At 53.7% G+C, this 22,351-nt stretch overlaps 1 protein-coding gene across 1 annotated transcript; it reads right to left on the bottom strand.

The window, feature by feature from the left end:
• Nucleotides 1-4,697: 4,697 nt before the first annotated feature.
• On the bottom strand, nucleotides 4,698-22,026 carry FOXP4 (forkhead box P4). Its single transcript, XM_060189783.1, has 14 exons — nucleotides 21,878-22,026; nucleotides 21,394-21,480; nucleotides 19,520-19,667; nucleotides 19,213-19,426; nucleotides 18,872-18,976; nucleotides 18,095-18,182; nucleotides 17,099-17,182; nucleotides 16,823-16,994; nucleotides 16,654-16,730; nucleotides 14,696-14,797; nucleotides 10,993-11,114; nucleotides 9,235-9,301; nucleotides 8,445-8,614; nucleotides 4,698-7,832 (listed from the first exon to the last, which is right to left on the bottom strand). Exons 1-14 carry the CDS (start codon nucleotides 21,980-21,982, stop codon nucleotides 7,685-7,687), a joined length of 1,689 nt encoding a protein of 562 aa, XP_060045766.1. The 5' UTR covers nucleotides 21,983-22,026; the 3' UTR covers nucleotides 4,698-7,684.
• Nucleotides 22,027-22,351: the final 325 nt, after the last annotated feature.

Below are 22,351 nucleotides of genomic sequence, written 5' to 3'. Positions count from 1 at the left end.
AGATTGAATCCCCTGTATTACCATAAACCAGAGCTGAGCGGCGCTCTGGTAAAAAAGAAAAAATGTATTATTTATTTATGACAGGAGGAGGAGAAAGACAGAAGCAGAGTATCTCTCTGGCACATGCAATGCCAGGGTTCAAATTTGGGACCTCATACTTGAGAGCCCAATGCTTAATTCACTGTACCACTTCCCAGGTCATCTAAGACTACATGTTATTAATAGCAGTAATGTGCTTAAGTGTTATTATTTGATTTTGCAGCTGGGCTTTGGGTCTGCATGATTCCACTGGTGAAATTTTTTTTCTTTTTATCTCCGAAAGGGGGGGAGAGAGAGAGAGAGAGACAGACAGAGAGACTGACCACAGAGTCACCTAGTATTCACAAAGCTTCCCCTGGTGCTGTGTGTGTGGTGTTCCCCTGTAATGCTGGGGGTTTGAACTCAGGTCCTCATGCATGGTAACAGTATATAGCACACCTGTTAGCTCCTGCTAATAATATATATGCCACTGTTTTTTTCCAGCAAGGAAAGCAAAGCCCAAAGAGGCAAAAAAAAAAAAAAAAAAAAAAAGTCTCCTCAAAGACTCCAGGACAAGTCAGTGGTAGAGGCAGAACTTTTTTTTCCCCATGAGGATTATGGCTAGGGCTTAGTTCTCCTGGTGGTCATTTTTCCTTTTCTTATTAGATCAGAGAGGAATTGGGAAGGGAGGGGGATACAGAGACACCTGTAGCCCTGCTTCATCATCACTGCCTGCAGGTGGACAATGGGAAGTAGGGGTCTTCCTTGTGCACTATAATGTGCACCTCTCAACTGGGTGTGCCACTACCCAGCCCTCAGCAGGATTATATATAATTTATTTATTTATATTACCAGAGCACTGCTCAATTCTGGCTTATGGTGGTGCCGGGAAGTGAACCTGGGACACTGGAGTCGCAGGCATGAGTCTCGTTGCATAACCATTATGCTATCTACCCCCGCCCGCTTTCCATTTTCTTTAGTGTGATTGATAGATTGACAGTGGGTTACAAGATTGTTTGATTACAGGGCATAGTTCCACACCACACCCACTACACTTCCATCTTCCAGAGGTAACCACCATAGTTCAGAGACAGGATCTGAACCCTCCTCAGGCTGCCCTTCACAGTGCCTGTTTACATATGTGCTAGCAGGAAATCTCTCTCCATTTTTCAGCCAGTGAACCAGCTCTCTGGGAACTGAAGCATGCCCTGTGTGACCTGTATCCACTCCCCCGTGCTCAACCCACCCCTGAACCAGGAGAGCAGGGGACACTGACCCCTGGGAGGAGCGGGTACTCCAGAGGCATGCCCACCCTTCCCTACCTTGGCCCTGGCCCTTCTGGCTAGGACAGAGGGCCTTTCAGTCTTGGCTGCAACCATGACCACCTTCTGGGGAGGAGCTGTTTTCCTAAACTTTTGATCCTGAGGCAGAGGCCCACTGTGGTACAGGGGGGTCCTGGGCCTGTGTGATGGGATGTCAGATGACCCAGCTCCGGGTGACCGCAGGCTAATTGCAGGCTTTCAAGATGGACAGGACCTCTTGGTGTAAACATATCTGGCAGTAACCCTGCTGAGTGCTTGTATATGTGCTGTTTGAAAGGTGTGTGTGTGTGTGTGTGTGTGTGTGTGTGTGTGTGTGTGTGTGGTGAACTGCCCACCCAGACAAAGACTGTTTTTGCTGCTCCAACAATCAGAAGGCCCCCACTGATTATTTGTAGGTGTTTCAGCCTGTTCTCACTGGGTCCCCTGAACTATTCTGAACCCATCTTACCTTATTCTGCCTAGAAAGTGGCTGTTAGGGGACTCTGAACCCAGTGGCTCTGAGGCATTCTGTACCTTAGTTTCCCCAGGGAGGTGCCTTCAAGTAGCGTGGGTTGGGGGATGCCAAAGTAAATAGTATCATATGGAAACAGATTCAACCCATGAGTCTTCAGATTCCTCATTCTAAAAAAAAAAAAAAAGGCTTTCATGCCTGAGGCACAAAAGATTCTAGTTTCAATCTCCCACACAATTATAAGGCAGAGTTGAGCAGTGTTCTGGTAAAAAAAAAAAAAAAATTCATTTATTAACATGAGAAGAGAGCAAGCTAGAGCATCACTTTGGTACATGTGACATCAGGGACTGAACTTGCAACCTCATGCTTTTAAGTGCAACACTCTTGTCACTGGGCTACCTCCTAGGCTGTTCATTATTTTCATGAGCAAAAGAGACCAGCACATCACTTAGCCCTGACATATAGTGCTATCAAGGATCAAACCTGGGGTCTGAGGCATACAAGCCCTGCGATATCTCCTTAGTCCAGATTCCCTGCTTTCAGTATTTTCTGTCAACATTTTTGCCTGTCTGCATTACAGTTTTATCTGTAAAGTGGGATAATAACAGAGTCTAACTCAAGATTTTTAAGGATTACAGGAAATTTAAGCTTCAAAATTAGTTTCTGGCACGTGGTAAGAGCTCATTACATGTTATTAATTATTAACATGGAAGACTTTATTGAACAGCCTGGGAGGTGGAGGTGGATATAGTGTTGGGCTCATAGGCATGAGGTCCTGAATTCAATCACCAGCATTGCATGGTCAAGAGTGATGCTCTGGGCTGGGGTAGATAGCATAATGGTTATGCAAAGAGACTCTCATGCCTGAGGCTCCCAAGTCCCAGGTTCAATCCCCTGCACCACAAGCCAGAGCTGAGCAGTGGTCTGGTGTTTCTGTGTTTTTCTTTCTCTGCACCTCTCAAAAATACTTTAAAAATTTTTAAAAAGAAGCGATGCTCTGGTTCTTTCTGTTAAATGGAAATAAATATTTTAAAAACCCATCTTTATTGAGCCCTTTGTTATGCCTGGTGTTACAGGCTCCAGAGGTATTGTCTCTCCAAGTCTTTTTGTCTCATTTTTGAAAGGATGCTCCACGGTCACAAACTGGAATGGTCTGTGAAATTCTCAAACAGTAGGGCAAACACTTTTCTGACTTGGCCTACAGGCTACTCTTTGGAACATTGGTTTGCAGCAAGTAAGGCCCTGCTCCTACGCATACATTCCACTGATGGCCAAGTTTGCCCAAAGGAAGGTCAGCGTCACCTAAAGCGCCCTCTGCTGGCTACAGGCAAAAGGCTTTGCACAAGGTTGGTCCTTTCTAAAAATGAGGGTTAGGAGCACTCCTGCCAGATGCACTGCCCAGAATCTTACCATCACACCCTCAGAAATACCCTGCTTGGAGTGTCCCTCTTTTTTCTTTCTTTATTTTATTTTTCGTTAACCTGAAAGCAAGTTTCAAAGACTGCTTCCTTCTTCCTCTTTCCATCAGGGCAGAAATGCTAAGATGCCAGCCAGGCGCAGTGGGGGAGATGATTCTTATCTAGATAATCATGCAGGTGTCCCGCACGTGATCTGTGGGACACCTGTGCAGTGAGGACAGCAGTCATACTGGGCTTGTAAGCCCAATGCACTCAGAAGCTGCCAGTCTACAGTAGCCTCTTGGCTTTTCCTTTTTCTTTTAATTTTTATTTATCTTTTGCCCTCAGGGTTATTGCTGGGGCTCGGTGCCAGGATTATGAATGCACTGTTCCTGAAGGCCATTTTTCCCATTTTGTTGACGTCATTATTGCTGTCATTACTGTTGTTGTTGGCTAGGAGAGAAATGGAGAGAGGAGAGAAAGACACCTGCAGACCGGCTTCACTGCCTGTGAAGTGACCTCTGCAGGTGGGGATCCGGGGGCTCAAACCGGGATCCTTATTCCGGTTTTTGCGCTTTGCACCACGTACGCTTTGCACCAAGTGCGCTTAACCCGCTGCACTACCACCCGACTCCCTCTTTCCCTTTTTCTTACACCAGAGTGCTGCTTGGCTCTGGATTACAATGGTGCCAGGGACTGAACTGCAGACCTCTGGTGCCTGTTACTTAAACCACTACGCCATTCCCTTACTCACACCCCCCCCCCCAACTCCCATCTTATATTGCAATACTGTCTCCTCTGGCAATACCCAAGACAGACCTGAACCCCATGTCCAAATGCACCGACCAAATTCGACTCTAAGTGAAGCAGGATAAACGGAAGAAGGGCTGTTAGAAGAATGAAGCTGGGTATAGTCTTGCCCATTAGTGTCTGGCAAAGGAAGGAAACGTCTGGGGCCAGCTTGAACTTTGTATTTTTCTTTTTGTGTGTGTGTGACTCTAGGGAATGAAACCAGGAGCTTTTAAGAGGCCCACATATGATACTGAACGAACTTCCTGACCCAGTTTTATATTCATTTTTTTAATTTAAAAATATTTTTATTTTAATGAGACCAGAATACTGCTCAGTTCTGGCTTATGGTGGTGCTGGGGATTGAACCTAGGACCTCAGAGTCACAGGCTTAAAAGGCTTTTGCATTACCATTATGTTGGCTCCCCAACCCAGATATTCATTCAAGAGAAGGAGAACAGAAAGACAGTACACCCCCACGCCACAGAGCTCCCCTCCAATGCCGTCTACAGTGCTTCCGTCTATGTGACGCTGCTGTTCTATCCCGAGTCTCCATGCATGGTGACGTTTGTTCTATCAGGAGGATCTGATCTTAGAAGAGGACTTCCAGGGATGAAGGAGGTTGGAGCTTAGCAGCCAACACCCCCAGGTTCTCTGGAGTTTTCTGTAGGTGAGGGCCCCAGGGGGGAAGAAGGGGTGGGGGAAGCAGCTGCAGTGACATCATGGGTAATTTGTTTTATTGCGTTGTAGAGAATGCCGTTGTGCACACAGAGTACATGCAGCTAGTTCTAAGTACAGGGCTGGCAGCCTCCAAGGAGGGCGGAAAGGGACAGGTTACAATACACAGTAGTGCTTCTTATCTGTAACAATGTCTGGAGGGAGGAGGGGGCTGAGCTCCCCTAGCCTGACCTAATCAATCACTCCCTAGATTCCCTTTCCTACGAAGGGAGAGGGAAGTCCCCTCAGACTCTTGGGGCAGGAGCAGGGGGAGAAGTAATGAATGGGGGTGATAGAGAGAATTTAAGGAAGCGAGATAAGACAGGCCTGAGACAAAGCGGTCAGCAAAGACCCACTTAAGCCTCTTCCTGTCCCACTTTCCAACCCTCCTCCAATTTGTTTGCACAGGTCCACAGCAGCTGGGTAAAACTTGGTGGAAAGGACAATTATATACACTCCCTTCTTTCCTCCACACACACAAGACTCCCTCCAGAGTCAGAATGCATAGCTCTGGGACTACATAGGGTACCTGTTAGCTGTCTCTTCTAGAAGGTTCTGGAAGAAGAGAAATGTTATGTGCCTGGGATGCAAGAAATGAGCTATGGCTGCTGGTGGGGAGGTGGTGGTGGGTGGAAATGAGAGTCACTGTTGGCTGTGCAATACGCCAGGACCCACCTTTGGTTTAACAGCTTGAGCCCCTTCCTCCTCCCTTCCCTGACTACCATGGGATGCATTTATGTGACTCCTTTACTGGCCCCCGAGCTGTGGCTGTGCACCTGTGTAGGTGTGTGTGCATGTGAGTATGCGCGTGCACACACCTATCCAGGTGGCCCCCATGAAGGGTGGGTTGCGATCCTCGAGGGCAGCTGGCCATGGTATGAAGGTTGAGATGAGGGCCCCCTCAGCTGGCTTCTGTTCCACCCCAGGAAACAGTCTGTTTCCTGTTGAAAACAGGCTGCCAGAAACTTAGATTTCAAACCCATGAAGGAACTGGTGTGAAGAGCTGTGCCCCTGGGAGAAAGACCAGGAGGCTGATGTAAAGATCTGGTTTGAAATAAAATACTAGAAGAAACCAATGTGATGAGAGGAAGCAGGGTGGGAGAAGCAGGGAGGAGCTGGAGGTTGCCCCTGGCAAGATCTGGAGGCTGGCCAGTGTCCCCGACACAAGCTCACATGCGTGCTCACTCACACGCACCTCAAGGGGTGTCCCCTGTCCCCCAGTCATTCTTTTGCTTTTAACCACCCTTCACCATGCCCCCACCCCCTTTCGGTCACACACGCCGGGCCCAGTGAATAGAGGACGTTTAATATTTCTGTGCTGGTCAAACTTGAACACAGGTGGGGAGTACATGGGGAGTGGGGAAAGGGGCCCCCTGCCTATTGGGAGGGGTGACTTGTAAAGGGATGTATGTGGGGGTTTCTTGGGAAAGAGTCCAAAGAGTCTTCTCTGCAAAGGGGGCCTGGTCTGGGGTGTCAAGAGCATCCAACACACCCAGGCCTTGGCCTTGAGTTGGGGTCCCCCATAGGGGGACTGTGGTATCTTCCCCCCACCCCAGTTCCCTTGCTGGAATCCACACTCCCAGCGAGATAGGGGGACTTGGTCCTACAGAGGGGACTGGAGAGCCCCCTGGAAGCAGCCCTGGGTGGGCACACCCCCCTGGGGTGCTGACTGCTGTCACCTCCTCCCTGGTGCCCTCATTCCTTCCCCCTGGCTGGGCAGGAGTGGAGGGAGGGGAGCAGGGCCTCCTAGGGCCTCAGGGTGAGGTGAAGGAGGGGTAGAGAGAGAGAGAGAGGGTCTCAGCCACCAACAGACACTGTAAACTTTGGTTTAAAACAATAACTTAAGTGGAGGAGGGAGGGCTTCCAGCCTGGGGCTGGGGCAGGGCATGGGATGAGCAGAAGGCTTGGGAGGCGACAAAGGAAAAAGCCAACAAAAAGTTTTGGTTTTTGCTTCCGGCATAAGAAAGGTCTTTGGTCATCCTTTAACTGGGAGTAGGGGTGGGGTCACAGGGAAAGGGTGCTGGGGAAGGGAGGGGGGACCTGTAGGTTGAGAATGGAGTGACCTGTGGGGTCACAGCAGCCACCATATTACTCCTACCCACCTGTCCCTCTGGTCAGCTTCTGTTGTGGGTCCTTCCTTTTCCCGTTACCACCTCTGGCCCCTGCTCCAGCGTCCAGGGAGCTCACTCCCACTCCCCACTTTAGCCCCATCTCCCAATTCCACCTGGCAGGGACTCTTCCTGTGCTCCGGGCTGGGGGGTGAGGCCCCAGCTCAGGTGAGGGGAGGGGCTGGAGCTTGTGTCCAGTGCAAGCTTTCACTGTGCAGGCTGCCTGTCCCACCCCTACTGTGGCTTCTGGGTGGGCTCAGCCGTTCAGGTGGGCTTTTTTGGGGGGCGGTCTGTAACTTCAGTGCCCCCACCCCCAAGCCAGGACATGGGCAGGAGTTGGGGTTGAGTTATTTCTTCACAGTACAGAAAAGAAGGTGGGAAGGAGCACATATTGAGAGGCTGGAGGTGGGGGGAGGAGGGGCGACTTCTGTCCCCTCCAAACAAAACAAAAAATAAAAAAACACCGCCAGAGCCAGGTGCCAGGGGCCCAGGGTTTGGGGGGTGGTGGTGGCTTCGCCCCGCCTGCGGGTCTCCATGGCGCTGAGGGGCGCAGTAGGTGAGAGCTGGTGGTGGAGGGGGCGGGCCCTGCTGCTGCTGGTGGTGGTGGTTGGGGGGAGGCGGTTATCAGGTGTAGGGGAGGGTCTGAGGAGGGGTCTGGGTCCTCTACCGGTGCCAGACCAGGGGTTCTGTGTCCCCTCGGGAGCAGGGCTGTCCCTACCCCTGAGCGTCGGTCAATCAGGTCCTATGGGAGGTGCAGGCCCAGCCCCACATCTGAGTCCTGGAAGTGCCTTGAGGTGTGGGCAGGGCTGTGGAGTGGGGTGGGTGGGGCCTGGGTTCCCTAGGGCGGAGTCTCACCCCGCCCCTGCCAGCCCCTACAGGCCCTTAGGACAGTTCCTCTCCCGGAAGCTCCTCCTCCAGCTCCCGATCATCTGCAGGCCCAGAGGTGCTGGGGTTGGGGACGCCTAGGGGCGGCCCTGGCCGCCTGTCTTCTTCTGCCTCGGCAGGCTCCTCCTTCACCTGCACCTGATGGCTGTGACAGAAGGGGCCATGTGGGCACCTTGAGGGGCCTCCCCCACCCCCCAAGAAAGGGAACCTTCGAGATTTTGGGGCACGGTGAGGCGTTCACAACTGGGTTCCCCAAGATACCATCAACCCCGACCCACTGGGCCTTGGGTCTGACCTCCCAAGTCTCAAATGGAAAGAGACATTGGCAAGAGACAGGTAAGAGAGAAGGGAGAGGAGGAAGGGACTAGAGACGACAGAATGGTTATACAAAAGACTCATTTCCTGAGGCCCCAAAGCTCCAGATTCAAGCTCCAATACCACCATAAACCAGAGCTGAGTAGTGCTTTGGTAAAGAGAGAGAGAGATGGCCTTGGAGGTGGAGAGGCGGTCGAGGTGTTGGACTCTCAAGCATGAGCTCAAGCCTCTGCATAGTATGTGGCTTCACTTCTCTCTCATTAAATAATAAGTCCATACATCTTTAGAGAAGGAGAAAGGGGGAGAGTGGGAAGGAAAAAGGTAGAAGGAGAAAGGTGGGAGGAGGAGAGGAAGGATGAGGAGGATGGGAATCCCATCTGCAATGGGGGATCTTCCCGCCCACCTGAGGGGGTCTGGGGTGGGGCCCACACTGTGTGCTCACCTGTACTGGGGTGGGGAGAGGCGAGGTGGGGGGCTGCTGCCATTGCTAGGCAGTGGCTCCCCAGGGGCACCCACGTCGTCATGGCTGAGGGGCAAGAGGCTGCTGGTGGAGCCGGGGTTCAGCATGCCAGGGCTGTTGAGGAGGGGGAAGCTGCTCTCTGCCAGGGCAGCCTGAGGGGACACAGTGCCCGGCTCAGAAGGCTCACCCTAGAAAGCCACCCCCACCCACCACACCCTGTGTCTGGGTGCAGATCCTGCTGACTCACCTGTCTTGGCAGTTCCCCCTGCCCCAGCCCAGACTCAGTCTTCAGAAGACTGGGCCTGGCTTAGCCCTGTGTCTAGGAGACGACCCCAGGCTGACAGGCCTATCAGTAGGGGCTGGATGGTGGCAGATCCAGTAAAGCACACATGTTAAGTGTGAAAGGATCTGGGTTCAAACCCCTACCCCCCACCAGCAGGGGACTCTCTCTCACCCTTTCCTCCCAATTTCTGTCTCTATCCAAAAATGAATAGAATGTTGTTTTAAAAGAGGGTAAGGCATCATCAATCATGCCTCCCTCCCTGCTCTCTGCTCCATTCCACATGACCCCAGCCTTAAAGTTGGAGGTGGGGCCCCCACTTAGGGGACAAGAAGGTTGGGGTTTGGGCCACCCAGAGTTGTCTACACCATCTTCCCAATCTCCCCCCCTTCTCCTAGGCACGGGCCATCCACAGGGGAAGGCAGAGGAGGTGAAGTCTGTACTGGGGAAGCAAACAGAGTGAGCAGGGCTCAGGTGACTCCAGTTACCTACCTGGTAGCTGGCATTAAGTGCTCCGTAACTGAGGCCCGAGATCATGTTCTTCACTAGGGTGGGGCTCCTAGAATGGAGAGAAGATGGTCTTTGGTGCATCATTTACACACCCTGAGCCTAAGGGCCTACTTTGTGCCAGGACTGTCCCATTCAGCACCTTGGGGGCTCAGGGCAGGACTGGCCACTCTTTTAAGTCTTGTGTCCTTGTATGTGCTCCATCCTAGTCCACCCTCACGCTGACCTGACACAGCAGGGGCTCCGGCCCCCTTGGCTGAGGGTGGGGTAGGAGTTGCTCTAGATTCTACAGGGTCTCTGGACTGAGTTCCACATGTAGGGCTGGGGGGTTCGAACCAGGATCCCTCCCGCCTGACTTCGATTCATGCCGCTGCAGCTTTTCTCTTTCTGGCCGAGCATCTCTAAGATTGGGCCATGTCTAAACTATAACCTTGAGGAGTCCATGTTGGTAAAACCCCCACTGTCTTGACATCCTGAATTTTGAAATAGCTAATAAGTCATAGGTTTGAGTTGGGTGAGGAAAGTTGATGGTTCCAGGGCTGGACAACAGCTCACTTGGATAGTGTTGCTTTGTCATGGACACCACCCAGGTTTGAGCCTGACTCCCATGCCACACTGGAGAAAGCTTGGGTGCTGTGGTTGCTTTCCACATCTCTCTCTCCCTCTGTTCCTGTGTCTTTGTCTCTACCTGCAACAGCCCGGATCAGTGAAGTCCTAGAGATAACAAATTAAGTTTAAAAAAAAAAAAAAAAGTGCCACAGGCCACAAGAGGGCTGTGAGGAGGTTATTTGGGGTAGGAAGGTCCCTGGTGCTGAAAATATCCCGCCTTCCTCTTTTCTTTAGAGGCATGCCACTAAAGAATACCAGAGATGGGAGTCAGAGATACAGCTCTGCCACTAGTCTGCTATGTGACCTCTCTCTAGCCCCTTCCGCTCTCTGAATCTCTTCTTCTTGGAAAGTGAAGAGGTGGGATGTGGGATCTCAGGTCAGCTCCTTCTCCAATGAGATGGGAGAGAGTGATACTGGGGATGAAGCCCCCTCACCAAAAGTCCCTCTGAGTAACTTCTGCCTAGGTCCCATCTCTGGCCCTGGCTACTCTGGCCCTGTGTCTTTCATCAGAAGAGAGGGCTCCCGGCTTGAACAGCAGCACACATGGTTGATGCACATGCTGCCAAGCCTAAGGGCACCTGGTCCTCCCTCACTTGCAAGAAGCTTCACAAGTGGTGAAGGAGTGTTTCAGGTGTCTCCTTGTCTCCTCCCTCCCTCAATTTCTGCCTATCAAATAAAGGAAGAAAAATAGGGAAGGAAAGAAAGAAGCCATTGGGAGTGGTAGATTCATCTTGCAGGCACCAAGCCCTAGCACTAACCCTGGTGGCAATATCTGGGACTGTGGGAAAACCACCGCAACTTCCAATGGAGGAAATAGGGACAGCGAACTCTGGTGGTGGCAACGGTGTGGAGTTGTACCCCTGCTATTTTATAATTTTCTAAGTCACTAATAAAAAAATTAAACAAAACTAAAATAAAGAGCCCCTTTCATCAGAAGAGCAGGACAAACCATAAATATCCATTTCCTGGCCATCTGTCACTTTCCGATTCCAGTCTCCTCTGGGTCCCTTAACCACTCTGTACTCCAGCCTGCCCACAAAGTGAGGGGGCTCTTATAGGGGTGCCTAGGGAGGTGTAAGGTGTAGTGACCCATGCGCCAGGTGGGTGTGCCTCAGTAGGCCTGAGCTTACATACCCTGTCATCTTTGGGGGTCTGCGCTTCTGATATTCTCGCTCATCCACTGTCCACACGGCACCCTTGACGTTCTCCACACGCACGAAGCACTTGTGCAGGCTGAGGTTGTGCCGCACAGCATTCTGGGGGAGCGAGAGGCAGGCACTCAGAGGCAGTTCCATCCAGACCGGGCCACACCCCACCTTCCATCAGGGGAGGAGACCAGCCAGACGAGGCAGGCCCTCTCCCATCCTTGAAGCACCGCTACCATCAGAAAGCAGGTTATCTGTCCCCTTTCCCCCGATGCAATCAGGAGAGCGCCGCGGACCACCTGCATGCGATCTAGCAGGCAGACATTTGGTTTGCCCATCACCATGAACTACAGACACATGGAAAAGTTACTCAGGGCTTCCGATCAGTGTGAGACCCCATTCGAGGCCTGGCACTTAGCACAGGCACATGCAGAATCTCCATGAAGCTGTTAAAAGTTTTGGAAATAGCTTAGGAGCCTTTGCTGAGACTTTCCCCAAGCCCTACGGCTATGGGAACTGTGGCTCTGAGCAGACGGCGTACTGAAAGCACATGACACACAGTGCAGGCTGCACACCCGGCCAGAAGACACTATGAGAAAGGAGAGTATGGGATCAGTAGCTGTCAGGCAAGCAGGAGAGACGGGAAAGTCACCTTGTCACTCCCTCCTCCTCCTAGCAGGCTAACTTCAGGAATCGAGGTCATCTGGTTTATAGGACACTTGGGTGAGGGTGGGAGTGCCTGACCCAATTTCTCCCCTGGGAGCCTGGGCTAGGGGCCTGATTCACCCCATTATGTTCCCTTAGTCCTGCCTCTGCATTCTTTCTCCTCCTTCCCCAAGTTGTCCCTGTCCCCATTACCTGTTCTCCCTTAGCCTCCCCTCTTCGTCCCCATCCCTGTCTCCTCTTTACATTTCTAAATGGGAAGAAAGCAGGCAGGGCGGGCAGCCAGTGCCCCTGGAGATCCCTTCTCCCTTCCAACTCTTGCCACTTGCAACTGGCCCGATTTCATTACCAATTTTAATTTGCCTCTAATTAAATCCTGTGTATTTTTCCGACTCGCTTGCTAATCCACGAGGGAGGCGGGCGGCTGGAGTGGAATCTCTTGGAGCGATAATTACAAAGGGCCTAATCACGCCGGGGCTCCTGCCTCAGAATAAATTTGCCCGCATTACGGGGCTCCTATCCTCCGCTTTGCAAATGAGAATGACCCCAATTTCCGAGGATGGCCTCACCGGGGCTTTTTTCCCTCATTTCGAAGGCTGATTCGTGATGAGAGACTAATTCGTTACGCTGAAACATTAACGGCAATTTAAGGGGTCTGGAGGCGGCTGCGTAAACAAAAGGACAGGCCCACAACACGGGCCCTGGGAGGGGATGGACACGGGGGAGGGGGCTGGCCAAGACCATCGGCTTGGCAGATGGCAGCTCTGTTCCTGGGTGAACAGCAGCTGGCCTGGCCCACACAGACTCCCAACCCTTCTGCCCTGGTCTGAAGTGGCCTGCATGTCTGGTTGGGGGCCAGAATGAGTGAAGGAGTAGGGAGGCAAGAAAGGTGGACATAGAGAGAGGAGGGAGCTCAAGGGGTTAGATAAATCAGTAGAACGTGTGGGGTGGAAGGTCTAGAGGCTTGGGTGTACACAGGGTGCATCTCCCTGAGTAACAGGAATGCAGCTTGGCTGCAAAGAGCCTGAAAGTCAGAGTGGACCCCAAGCTGAGATGGATTCCCCTGTGCCAGGTGGCAGAAGCAGTAGCAGAGCACTGCTGGCTGAGAAGACCACCTGATTTGTCAGTTAGCTTCTTGTTGGAACCTAGGCTTAGTGAGTGGAGATGAAGATGGGGAGTTAGAGGGAGAGACACACCACTAGAATGAGTAGGACTGAGCAGCCCACCAAAAAAAAAAAAAAAAGTGGTCAGAAAGTTCTAGGACTGGGCTTGGGGGGGGGGGCCTGGCTGCGTGAGGGGTTTAAGTCACTTAAAGCACTTCCCCTGGTCTCAGAAAATAAGTGGGAATTATGGGTGCAGTGGTTGGAGCCCGTCTGTCTGCCTCCGTGTGGGAGGCAATTTTTAGAAATAAGACCCCACGTGGACATCTGAAAGGTAAGAGGGTTAGGAGCATATAAAAGTGAGCATCACATAATAATCACAACGTGTAAATAGTACTTGAGCACTCAGAAAACTTAGTATGGGAAGTAGTGAGAGGCCGGAGGCTGAGCCAGGTGACCACAGGCAGGCCCACTGACTCAGAGGCCCAGGAGGACTGTGGTTGGCAGGAAATTACATCACTCGCAGCCAATCAGAGCAGCTGTCCCCAGCCTGGCAGCCTCTCTCCCCAGCTTTGAGGTTTGCACTTGGGGAAAGGAAGAGCACGGAGAAGTCCCCTTCTGCTGTACTGAGCACATGGCAGAGAAAGCTGGGCTCTCTGCGGACCCACAACCAGTCCCAGGTGCTGGTGGCCTGGGGGCCTCAGAGACACTTGTTGAAACCTGGTAGGATGGGGGTGGGGGAGAACAGACAGGATTTGCCTAGTTTATCGACTACAGTTTCTGCACTGACCAGCAGGAGGACTCAAGAGCCAGGGATCCAATTAAGGTTTTGCTAATAGGGACTGCGGGTGTGTACCCTTTTCCCCAGTCTGACAACACACTCTCCTCCTTGACCCCACCCCTTCCTATTCAAGTCTGCTTCCTACCTTGATGTCAGATACTAATACTCTCACCCACGTGTGTGTGTTTTAATATTTATTTATTTATTTATTCCCTTTTGTTACCCTTGTTTTATTGTTGTAGTTATTATTGATGCCGTTGTTGTTGGCTAGGACAAAGAGAAATGGAGAGAGGAGGGGAAGACAGAGAGGGGGAGAGAAAGACAAACACCTGCAGACCTGCTTCACCACCTGTGAAGCGACCCCCCTGCAGGTGGGGAGCCGGGGGGATTGAACTGGGATCCTTCTGCCGGTCCTTGCGTTTTGTGCCACCTGTGCTTAACCCGCTGCGCTACCACCCAACTCCCCCCCCCAGGGGTGTGTGTTTTTACATATGCTGGCATGAACAACACACACACACCCTTTGACTGTAGAAAAACAAAATGGCATAGTGTTCCTTCCCATCCACAGACCCTGTCCCATTTTTCTAGAATCTTTCCTCTCCAGTCTCCTGGAGAACATTTTTATGGCTGAAGGTGTTGAAAAGACTGACTGAATAGAGACTTTTATCCGCCCACCACGCACGGGAGTACCAGGGAGTGAGTGTGCCTGTATCTGTGCCCTGGCGTCTAGTCCAGGGCCATCTGTGTATCTTGAGCCTACACGCCCCCATCCAGGGATTCTGAACTTGGACATCATTCATAGGACCTGAATCCTTCAGGCCTCCCTTACAGACTCGGGTACTGCTTGCTCCTAGAAGCTCTGCCGTGTGGGCTAGAGTCTGCAGGCCCCTGAAGGAGTACTCCTGAGGAGGGATTCTTCCCAGAAAGCAGGCAACACAAGGCTGGAAGGAAGGGGTCTCTGGTAAGACAGTCCAAGACATTACATGTCCATTAGGAGGTGGGTGTGTAAAGGCCCAGCACCCAGCCTGGCCCTTGTGGGAGTGAGCATGCTGAGAATATCACTTCTCTGAGGGGACTGTCAGATAGTCTCTGTCTCCAAGAGTGACTGGGATCACTGATCCCTCGCTGGGGGAAGGGGAACACCTCACCTTCCAGGTGGCAGTGTTTCTCCGGAAATAGGCAAACATCCTGGTGAACCAGTTATAGATCTCATTCAGAGTCAGCTGTCTGTCAGGGGTTTCCAGAATGGCCTGCGGATGAGGAGGAAGCAAAGAAACCTAAGTCTGGCTCTCTCAGACCTGCAGGCTTGTGCTCTCTTTTCCCCCTGGCTCTTAACTCCCCCAAGCAGAATGAGACTGGCTGCAGGACGCTGGGTGCATATTGCCCCTTGAACAGGGACAGAATCTTCAGGGCTTTGCATGTATGCAAGGACCACATGGCACTTTTTTTTTTTTTTAGTCATCTCCCAGCTGCTTCTTTTGTTTTTTAAAATTATTATTATATTATTGGTACCAGGGTTATTGCTGGGGTTATTGTGTCTACACAAAGAGTCCACTGCTCCCAGAGGTCATTTATTTACTTATTCTTTTGATAGGACAAAGTGGAATGGGGTGGGGGAGGGTAGAGAGGGACAGAGAGAGATGCCCGCAGCACTGCTTCCCCACTCCTGAAGCTTCCCCCAACAGGCAGGGAACTGGGCTTTGAACCTAGGTACATGGTAATGTGTATACAACTGGGTGCACTGCCACCACCCAGCCCCCTTCTTTTATAAAGATTGTTTTCAAGGCTAGATGGTGGCGGACCTGGTAGAGAGCACGTTACCATATGCAAGAACCCAGGTCCCCACCGAAGGGGGGCAGTTTCATGGATGGTAGAACAGTGTTGCAGGTGTCTACTCTCCCCCATTTTTTTTCTTGGGGGGGGTGTCTCCAGGGTTATTGCTGGGGCTCAGTACCTGCACCATGAACCCACTGCTCCTGGAGGCTATTTTTTTCCCTTTTGTTGCCCTTGTTGTTTTATCATTGTTGTGGTTATTATTATTGTAGTTATTGATGTCATCGTTGTTGGACAGGACAGGGAAAAATGGAGAGAGGAGGGGAAGACAGAGAGGGGGAGAGAAAGACAGACACCTGCAGACCTGCTTCACCGCCTGTGAAGTGACTCCCCTGCAGGTGGGGAGCTGGGGGCTCTAACCAGGATCCTTGTGCCAGTCCTTGAGCTTCATGCGACAACATGCGCTTAACCTGCTGCGCTACTGCCAGCCCCCGCCCCTCCCTCATTTCTGTTTTTACCAGAATAAGAAGAAAAAAAAGAAAAAAAAACTGTCAAGAGTGGTGGAGTCCCCGTGTAGATACCAAGCATCAGCAATAACCCCAGTGGGAAAAATAAATATAAATGTATATCATAAGAAGAGGGGGAAGACAGCAAGAAACCAGAAGAACATCATCCCCTCCCCTCAGCAGTGCTGGTGATCAAAAGCAAACGCCGCAGGGCCTCAAGCAGGAATGGTCACCTCCCGAGCCTGAAGCATATGTTGTTTTTTGGGAAGGAAAAGGGCTTCAGTGCCATTTCACCCCTTGTGGGAATGAAAACTGTGTCCTTGGGAGACAGAGGCCCGGCCCAGGAGGTGGGGCTGTCTGGAATCTGTTCTGATTTTGGCCCGGGCTTCTTGTTCTTGAGCTGGGTTGCAAAGGTGTGAGGACAGGTGCTGTGTGGGGAAAGTGCTGAGAGGCTCTGCAGATATATGTAAGCATAAAGGACATGAGGAGTGTGGACATGAGGGTGGGATGCATCATGGTGTGGGGTGGGGCAGAGAGCAGGAGAAGGTTCTGATGCCCCATGAGTCTGTCGGAAAATAGTCTTCTGGGAGTGTGTGCATGGCAGAAAGTGCATGAGGTGGAGACGTGACTAGCAGAGACCCAGAGACATGGCTGTGTGGGGCAGGCTAACTGCAGAGAGGCTGGGGGCTAAGATGGAAATGCATGTAGAAGTCAGAAGTGAACAGGAAGCTCTTCACTGGCCCTGGGACACCCCCCCCAAAAAAAAGAGGTAGGGGTGCAGGTTTGGTCCTCCGTGCTGCTCCCTAACCCTCCTGTTATCCACTCACCTGGCGGATGAGGGAGGCGTAGGTGAAGGGGGGCCTGACGTCGGCGTTCTTATAGAACTCGTGATTCTGGGCCAGCTCTGGGGGGACAGGTCAAGGATCAGGAAGTTAGAGGGGAGCATCTATTTGGAGGGAAGGAAGGAGGGCTGCCCCATGCCGAGGCACTCCCTACCTGAGGAGATAGGGGAGCAGAACTTGTCATTGCTCCTTCGCCGGGCAGGGCCCCCACCATGCAGGGAGGCAGAGCTGAGGCCAGGCGGCCGGAGTGGGGTGACAGGGGCAGCGGCAGAGGTGGGGGGGTGCACCAGGCCATCTGGGAAGGAATCTGCTGCAGAGACGGTCACCTGGGAGGAGGAGGAGGAGGATCGGGAACCAGGGTCGACTTTGAGCAAAGAAGTGGGTTCTGAGAAGACCCAAGGGGTGGGGGTCCTGTGTAGGGGTCACTTACTGGCTGGCTGAAGGGCTTGGGCTCTGAGGGCCGCATGTGCAGGTGGGCCATCATGGCCTGTAGTCGCTCACTCTCCTTGGCAAGCTGCAGAGAGGTGGGGTGGGGTGGGGTGGGGTGGGGTGGGGTGGGGTGGGGTGGGTGAGCAGCCTGGTCCTCTCCCTCCTTCATAGCCCTGTCCTTGTTGGCATCTTGACTTCCTCTACCCTTGCTTCTGAAAGTCTCAGCTCTCCTCTGCCCCTCTGCCACTTCAGGCCAAGATCTGGGGGAACCTGTTCTGAGATGCCCCCTCTTCCTCCAATTTCCCTCCCCCCAGCTTCTTCTCCAGGCTTGAGTCTGGTCCTTGGGCCCATCACAGCCATGACAAGCTGGGCAGAGACACAGTTTATGACCAGACAGCCCCCCAAATTCAGTGGCACTCGTGTAAGAGGGTCTTTATACTGAATGCAGGTGCAGGGATGGATCAATCAGTGGTCCCTTTGCATTTACAAATCCTAGAGGTCTTTCACAATCACAACCACACTCTCAGACTCGCCGGTGGTAGGCAGGAAATGGGTAGAGAGTAACTGGCTGCCTGGCACTGTCCTGGGGAGCCTCCGGAGTACTGTGTGCCATCCAGCTTGGGCTCAGAAGCCAGGCTGCTGAAACCAGTGCCACCACCTGCTGGCTGAGTGGCAAGAGCAAGTGACTCCACCTCTCTGGGCCTCTGCTTGCAGCGTGCACACAACAGGAGGCCAGCACCTGCTCTAAGTGCTGGTGTGGAGACTCCAGTTCAGGAGCGGCAGTACTGGATCCAGCACAACAGAAGTGCTCCCTAGCATGAGTGCTCATGTTATTTCCTGTTGCTTTTATGAGCACGTCTCTCCCAGCAGAGACATCTCTGACCTTGTTTTACCCTCTGACCCAGGCACCCTCACCTCCCGACCAAGGTGGTTAGGATCTTGAAGGCATCAGACGGCCTCTGTGTGAGGACCTCACCCCCAACCCCTGGGCCCCCACCTGGATCTCCAGCTGTTGCACCACCTGCATCTGCACCCGGCACTGGGCCGTGCTTCTGTCGTCCAGGGCGTGCTCAGTGTTGAGGTGTCTTCCAGGGCAGGAGGGGAAAAGAAAGTTGGCTTTCTGGCTGTCACCACCCTCTCACCCCCTCCTTCTCTAATCCCGCCCACAGCCTGGAAAGCAGACAGAGCCAGAAAGATACAAAGGAGGGAAGAGAGGTGGGGAAAAGCTGGGACCAGGGAGGAAGCCCTTCTCGGCTGCCTCCTTTGATGTCTTTGCTAAAATCCCGGCTACAGAGAGATCTAATTGCAAATGAACTAATTAAGTAAACCTCTGACGAAGCGTGAAAACAATTTGTTTGACCCTGATGCTGCAAGGGTCTGGAAGACAGTGGAGTTAATCAGTCAGTGACAGAACCTGGCACGGCTATGGCAGCTGACCGCCTGCTGCCAGCCGCCTGGCCGCCTCCCACCCTGTCTGCCCGCTGGGCCCTGTGCCGTCATTAGGCCATCACTCTTAGGGGCTTAGTGTGGGGAAGGTGGGGGGGGGGAGGCACTGGGGGTGGGGGGCGGTGCAGGGAGGTTGCAAGCCCAGAATACGGGGGAAATGTCTGTGGGGGTGCTGGCATGATCAGGGAGCGGGAAGGGGGTGGAGAGGGACTAGCCCCTCCCGGGGAAAGGACAGCTAATGGCTGAAGGACCAAGGAAGGGACAAGCCTGGCGGTAAGCTAGGGTGGGTGGGGGGCAGGGGTTGGCAGTCTATGGGGATGGCACGTACTTGATAAACTGGCCCAGGTCTTCACACAGGGTCTCGCAGCCTGGCCACTTGCATTCTCCATGTCCATAGAGGGGGTGGGAGCTGGGTACCTCCTCATGGGAAGAGCTGGGAGAGTGGGAGTAGGCAGGTGCTCAGTGAGTTCAAAGCCCCCAGCTGCCCTGGGATCAGCTCAGCCCCAGCTCCCCTGCTAGGGACATCCGCTTCCAGTGCTAGTTTCCTAGAGTCTAAGTGTGAATCTGGGTACCCCAGGGGAGGGGCAAACTTCTAAGTCCCCTCCCTCCCAGTCCATCCTTGAGAGCCCAGACCAGCAGTGCTCATGCCCAGCCTGGAAGCTGCCGTACCTGTCTCTCCGAGGTGTGAGCACAGTGGGCTGTCCATTGGGCAGGGTGTGGTGGGAGAGGGGTGGTGAGACTTTGGGGGGGACGGCAAACGAGGTAGCGGTGGTGGCTGTGCCAGTGAGGTCCAGCCCCTCCTGCTTGACACTATCCTCGGCTGGCTGCCCAGGGGCCCCCTCGCCTTTCCAGAGCTGGGGCAGGTCCGTGGGGCACACAGCAGCTGTGGGAAAGAGGTGGGAGGTTGGCAGGGCCCCAGGAAGCCACCAGATGCCCCCCCAACCCCCAGCAGAGGGGAGGAGGGCGGGCCACTCACCTTGCGGAAGGGTCTGCAGGGGCCCTGAGGCCTGGCTGGGCTGCAGGCTGACCAGCCCCTGCCTCTGGAGGTTGAGCAGGTGCTGCTGCTGCAACTGTTGCATTTGCAGGAGCTGTTGCTGGAAGGCCAGCTGCTTATTTCCCAGCGCCTGGTGGGGGGCCCGAGGGGGCGGGCATAGAGGGGTGCCTTCAGCTTCAGGCGTGCCATCTGGCCCCCAGCCCCCAGACACCCCCTCCCATGGCCTGTCAGCCCCTGGAGCTGTGGAAGCAGCATCTGCAGCCGCAGCCTCCCTGCTCCCGGCCCAGCTTCCATAGGGCTGCATGCTGCCTCGCAGTAAACACACACAGGCACACAGGCACACGCATGCACGCACGCACGCACACGCGCACACACACAGCCAGCCCCAGACACGCAGCACAATGCCCGCCCTGCTCCCGCCTCCCTCCTTCCGCTGCCTCAGCGACTCACCGCAGCTGTGCAGTGGCTAGGGGGGGAAGGGGGGCTCGTCACCATGATCGATGAGCCTGTCAGCCTAGGGGGTGGCTACTCCTGCCTGGCAGTCACCCTTCCCACAGGCCCAGGGTGCCCCTTCTGCTCTGAGGAAGGGCTTCTTTCCCTCCCAGTCCTCAGATACAGAGTGAGCAGGGCTTTCCAAGATCAACACCAGCTGGAAACTAGGACCAGGCTGGGGCAGTTTCCTGACCTAAGTTTTTCTCTCTCACACTGACTCCCCCCACCCCCAATTCAGCCTGTCACTCAGGCACTGACAAGCCTAGCTATCAATGAGTTTCCTCTGAACCCTGGGAGCCAAGGATGCTTGAGAGTCAGGAGCCCTCTGTCTGTCTGCCCTGGGGGGGGGGTGGTGGTGCTGGAATGGGGGGGGCAGCAGAGGGATCGTAACTCCTGTCTGGCAATAATGCAGGTACTGGGGTGGAGAGAGAAGACTGGGTGCCAGTAGGGAAGCCTCCTGGGAGGAGGATGTGGTTATGTTTTGACTGGCAGGAAGGAGACCCATGACTGGGAGGTGGGGTGGGCCTGTAGAGCCTGAGTTAGAGCCCAAAAGGCATTATGGCCCATGTAAGGTGGGGGTGGGGTGTGCAGCTGGGAGAAGGGAGGGAGGGAGAGGGCAACTAGAGGGGCAAAGTGTCAGAAGACAGTGAGAGCTAGGACAGGGGGTGGGGGGTGGTGTGTGACAGAGATTCTCAGGAACAGCGTGGAGAGCTAAGGTGGCGGGTCACTAAGAGGCAAATGGGCTGGAGAGGGCATAACAGTGAGGTCACTGGTCAGGAGCATGGGCACACTGACACACACACACACACACACACACACACACACACTCTCTCTCTCTCTCTCTAAGCAGGTGTTTGTACAGAGACAATGCTTGGCTCCGCCTCCCCACTCCCATCATCCAAAGGAGCAGTGAATGGGGATGATGACAGTCACAGAATGTGAACTGCTATTCCTATGTTTCCCAGTTCCCCCGTGCTTCCTGGCTGGCAGGAAGGAGAACCATGACTGGGAGGTGGGGGTTGGCCTGCAGGGTCTCTCTCATTTGTTTGTTTGATTTCAGAGAAGGGAAGAAAGGCACAGAGAGAGGGAGACACTGCTCATCAAGCTTCTCTCTTTCAGGTGCTCTGTGTGGTAGCTGGGGACTCAAACCTGGGTCTCTGTGTGTGGCAGTATGTCTGCTCTACTCAGAGAGTCACCTATGGCCCCTTTCCCAACTTTTCTCCTAAGGTCCTGACCACTTTGACGCTCCCTGCTGGACTCTGGCCAGGAGAGGGCTGTGTTTGCAGGTGCCGGGTGGGGTGGGGTTAGGGGGAGGTGGGGACCGATCCTCTGAGAGTCCACCCAGCCCTGCCAGACCCTCTTACCTCTTTGGGCTGCTGCTTCCCAGCCTGCTGTTGGGTGAGGAGCTGTAAGTGGAGCTGCTCTTGCTGCTTCTTGTAATATTCCTGAAGCTGGAAGGGAGTAGGGTGGTGGGAGTGGGTTAGTGAGGTCCCAGAGTGACCCCGGCTGGATAGTGACCACACTTCTGGGGTCAGGAGTGGGGTGTTTCACTGGGGTGGCAGACAGATGACTAGGCATGGAGTAGAGAAGGGAAAGGGCCTTCACCCCACAGTTCTCTGTCAGTGCCACCTCCTCCCTCAATCTACGGGGACCAGGTACTAGGAAGAGGTGCATGGGGAGAGAGTATGTGTGGTGGGGGAGACCTGCCCCCTGATCTGGCCCCACTGCCTGAGGGGAGGAATGCAGACCAGTCCTGGCATGGGCAGTTTCTCTGCTTTCTATCCCTGGTGTGCCCTTGCAGATGTTGAGAGCAAACAGGGTGGGAAGGAGTGCCTGGGGTAGGCTCACCTGCTGGAGCATAAGCGCTTGCTGTTGTTGGAGCAAGGCCTGCAGCTGTTGGGGGGACAGGATTTGCTGCATCTGCTGGGGGGTCAGCATCTGTGGTGACATCATGGCTACAGACACAGGCACCTGCAGGAGTCAGTCCGTTAGCCTGCCCATCCCAGTGAAGGCATGTACCCTGGGCCTCATCTGCAGGATGGCAGTGACTGGGGAGCAAGACCGCCTGGGTCCAAATTCTGGTTGTGCTACCTGCTAACAGGATATGTGACTAGCTTGCCTGTTGCCTGTTTTTGTGTCTCCAGCATGGATGTGGCAATAAGGCCTACCTCTTAAGATTCTCTTTAGAGGGAGTTGGGCGGTAGCACAGTGGGCGCAAAGCGCAAGGACCAGTGTAAGGATCCCAGTTTGAGCCCCCGGCTCCCCACCTGCAGAGGAGTCGCTTCACAGGTGGTGAAGCAGGTCTGCAAGTGTCTATCTTTC

This window comes from Erinaceus europaeus, chromosome 4 (genome assembly GCF_950295315.1).
Source record: "Erinaceus europaeus chromosome 4, mEriEur2.1, whole genome shotgun sequence".
Lineage (NCBI taxonomy): Eukaryota > Metazoa > Chordata > Mammalia > Eulipotyphla > Erinaceidae > Erinaceus > Erinaceus europaeus.
Note: the sequence above shows the minus strand (reverse complement) of the source record. Positions and strands in the feature narration are given on the sequence as shown.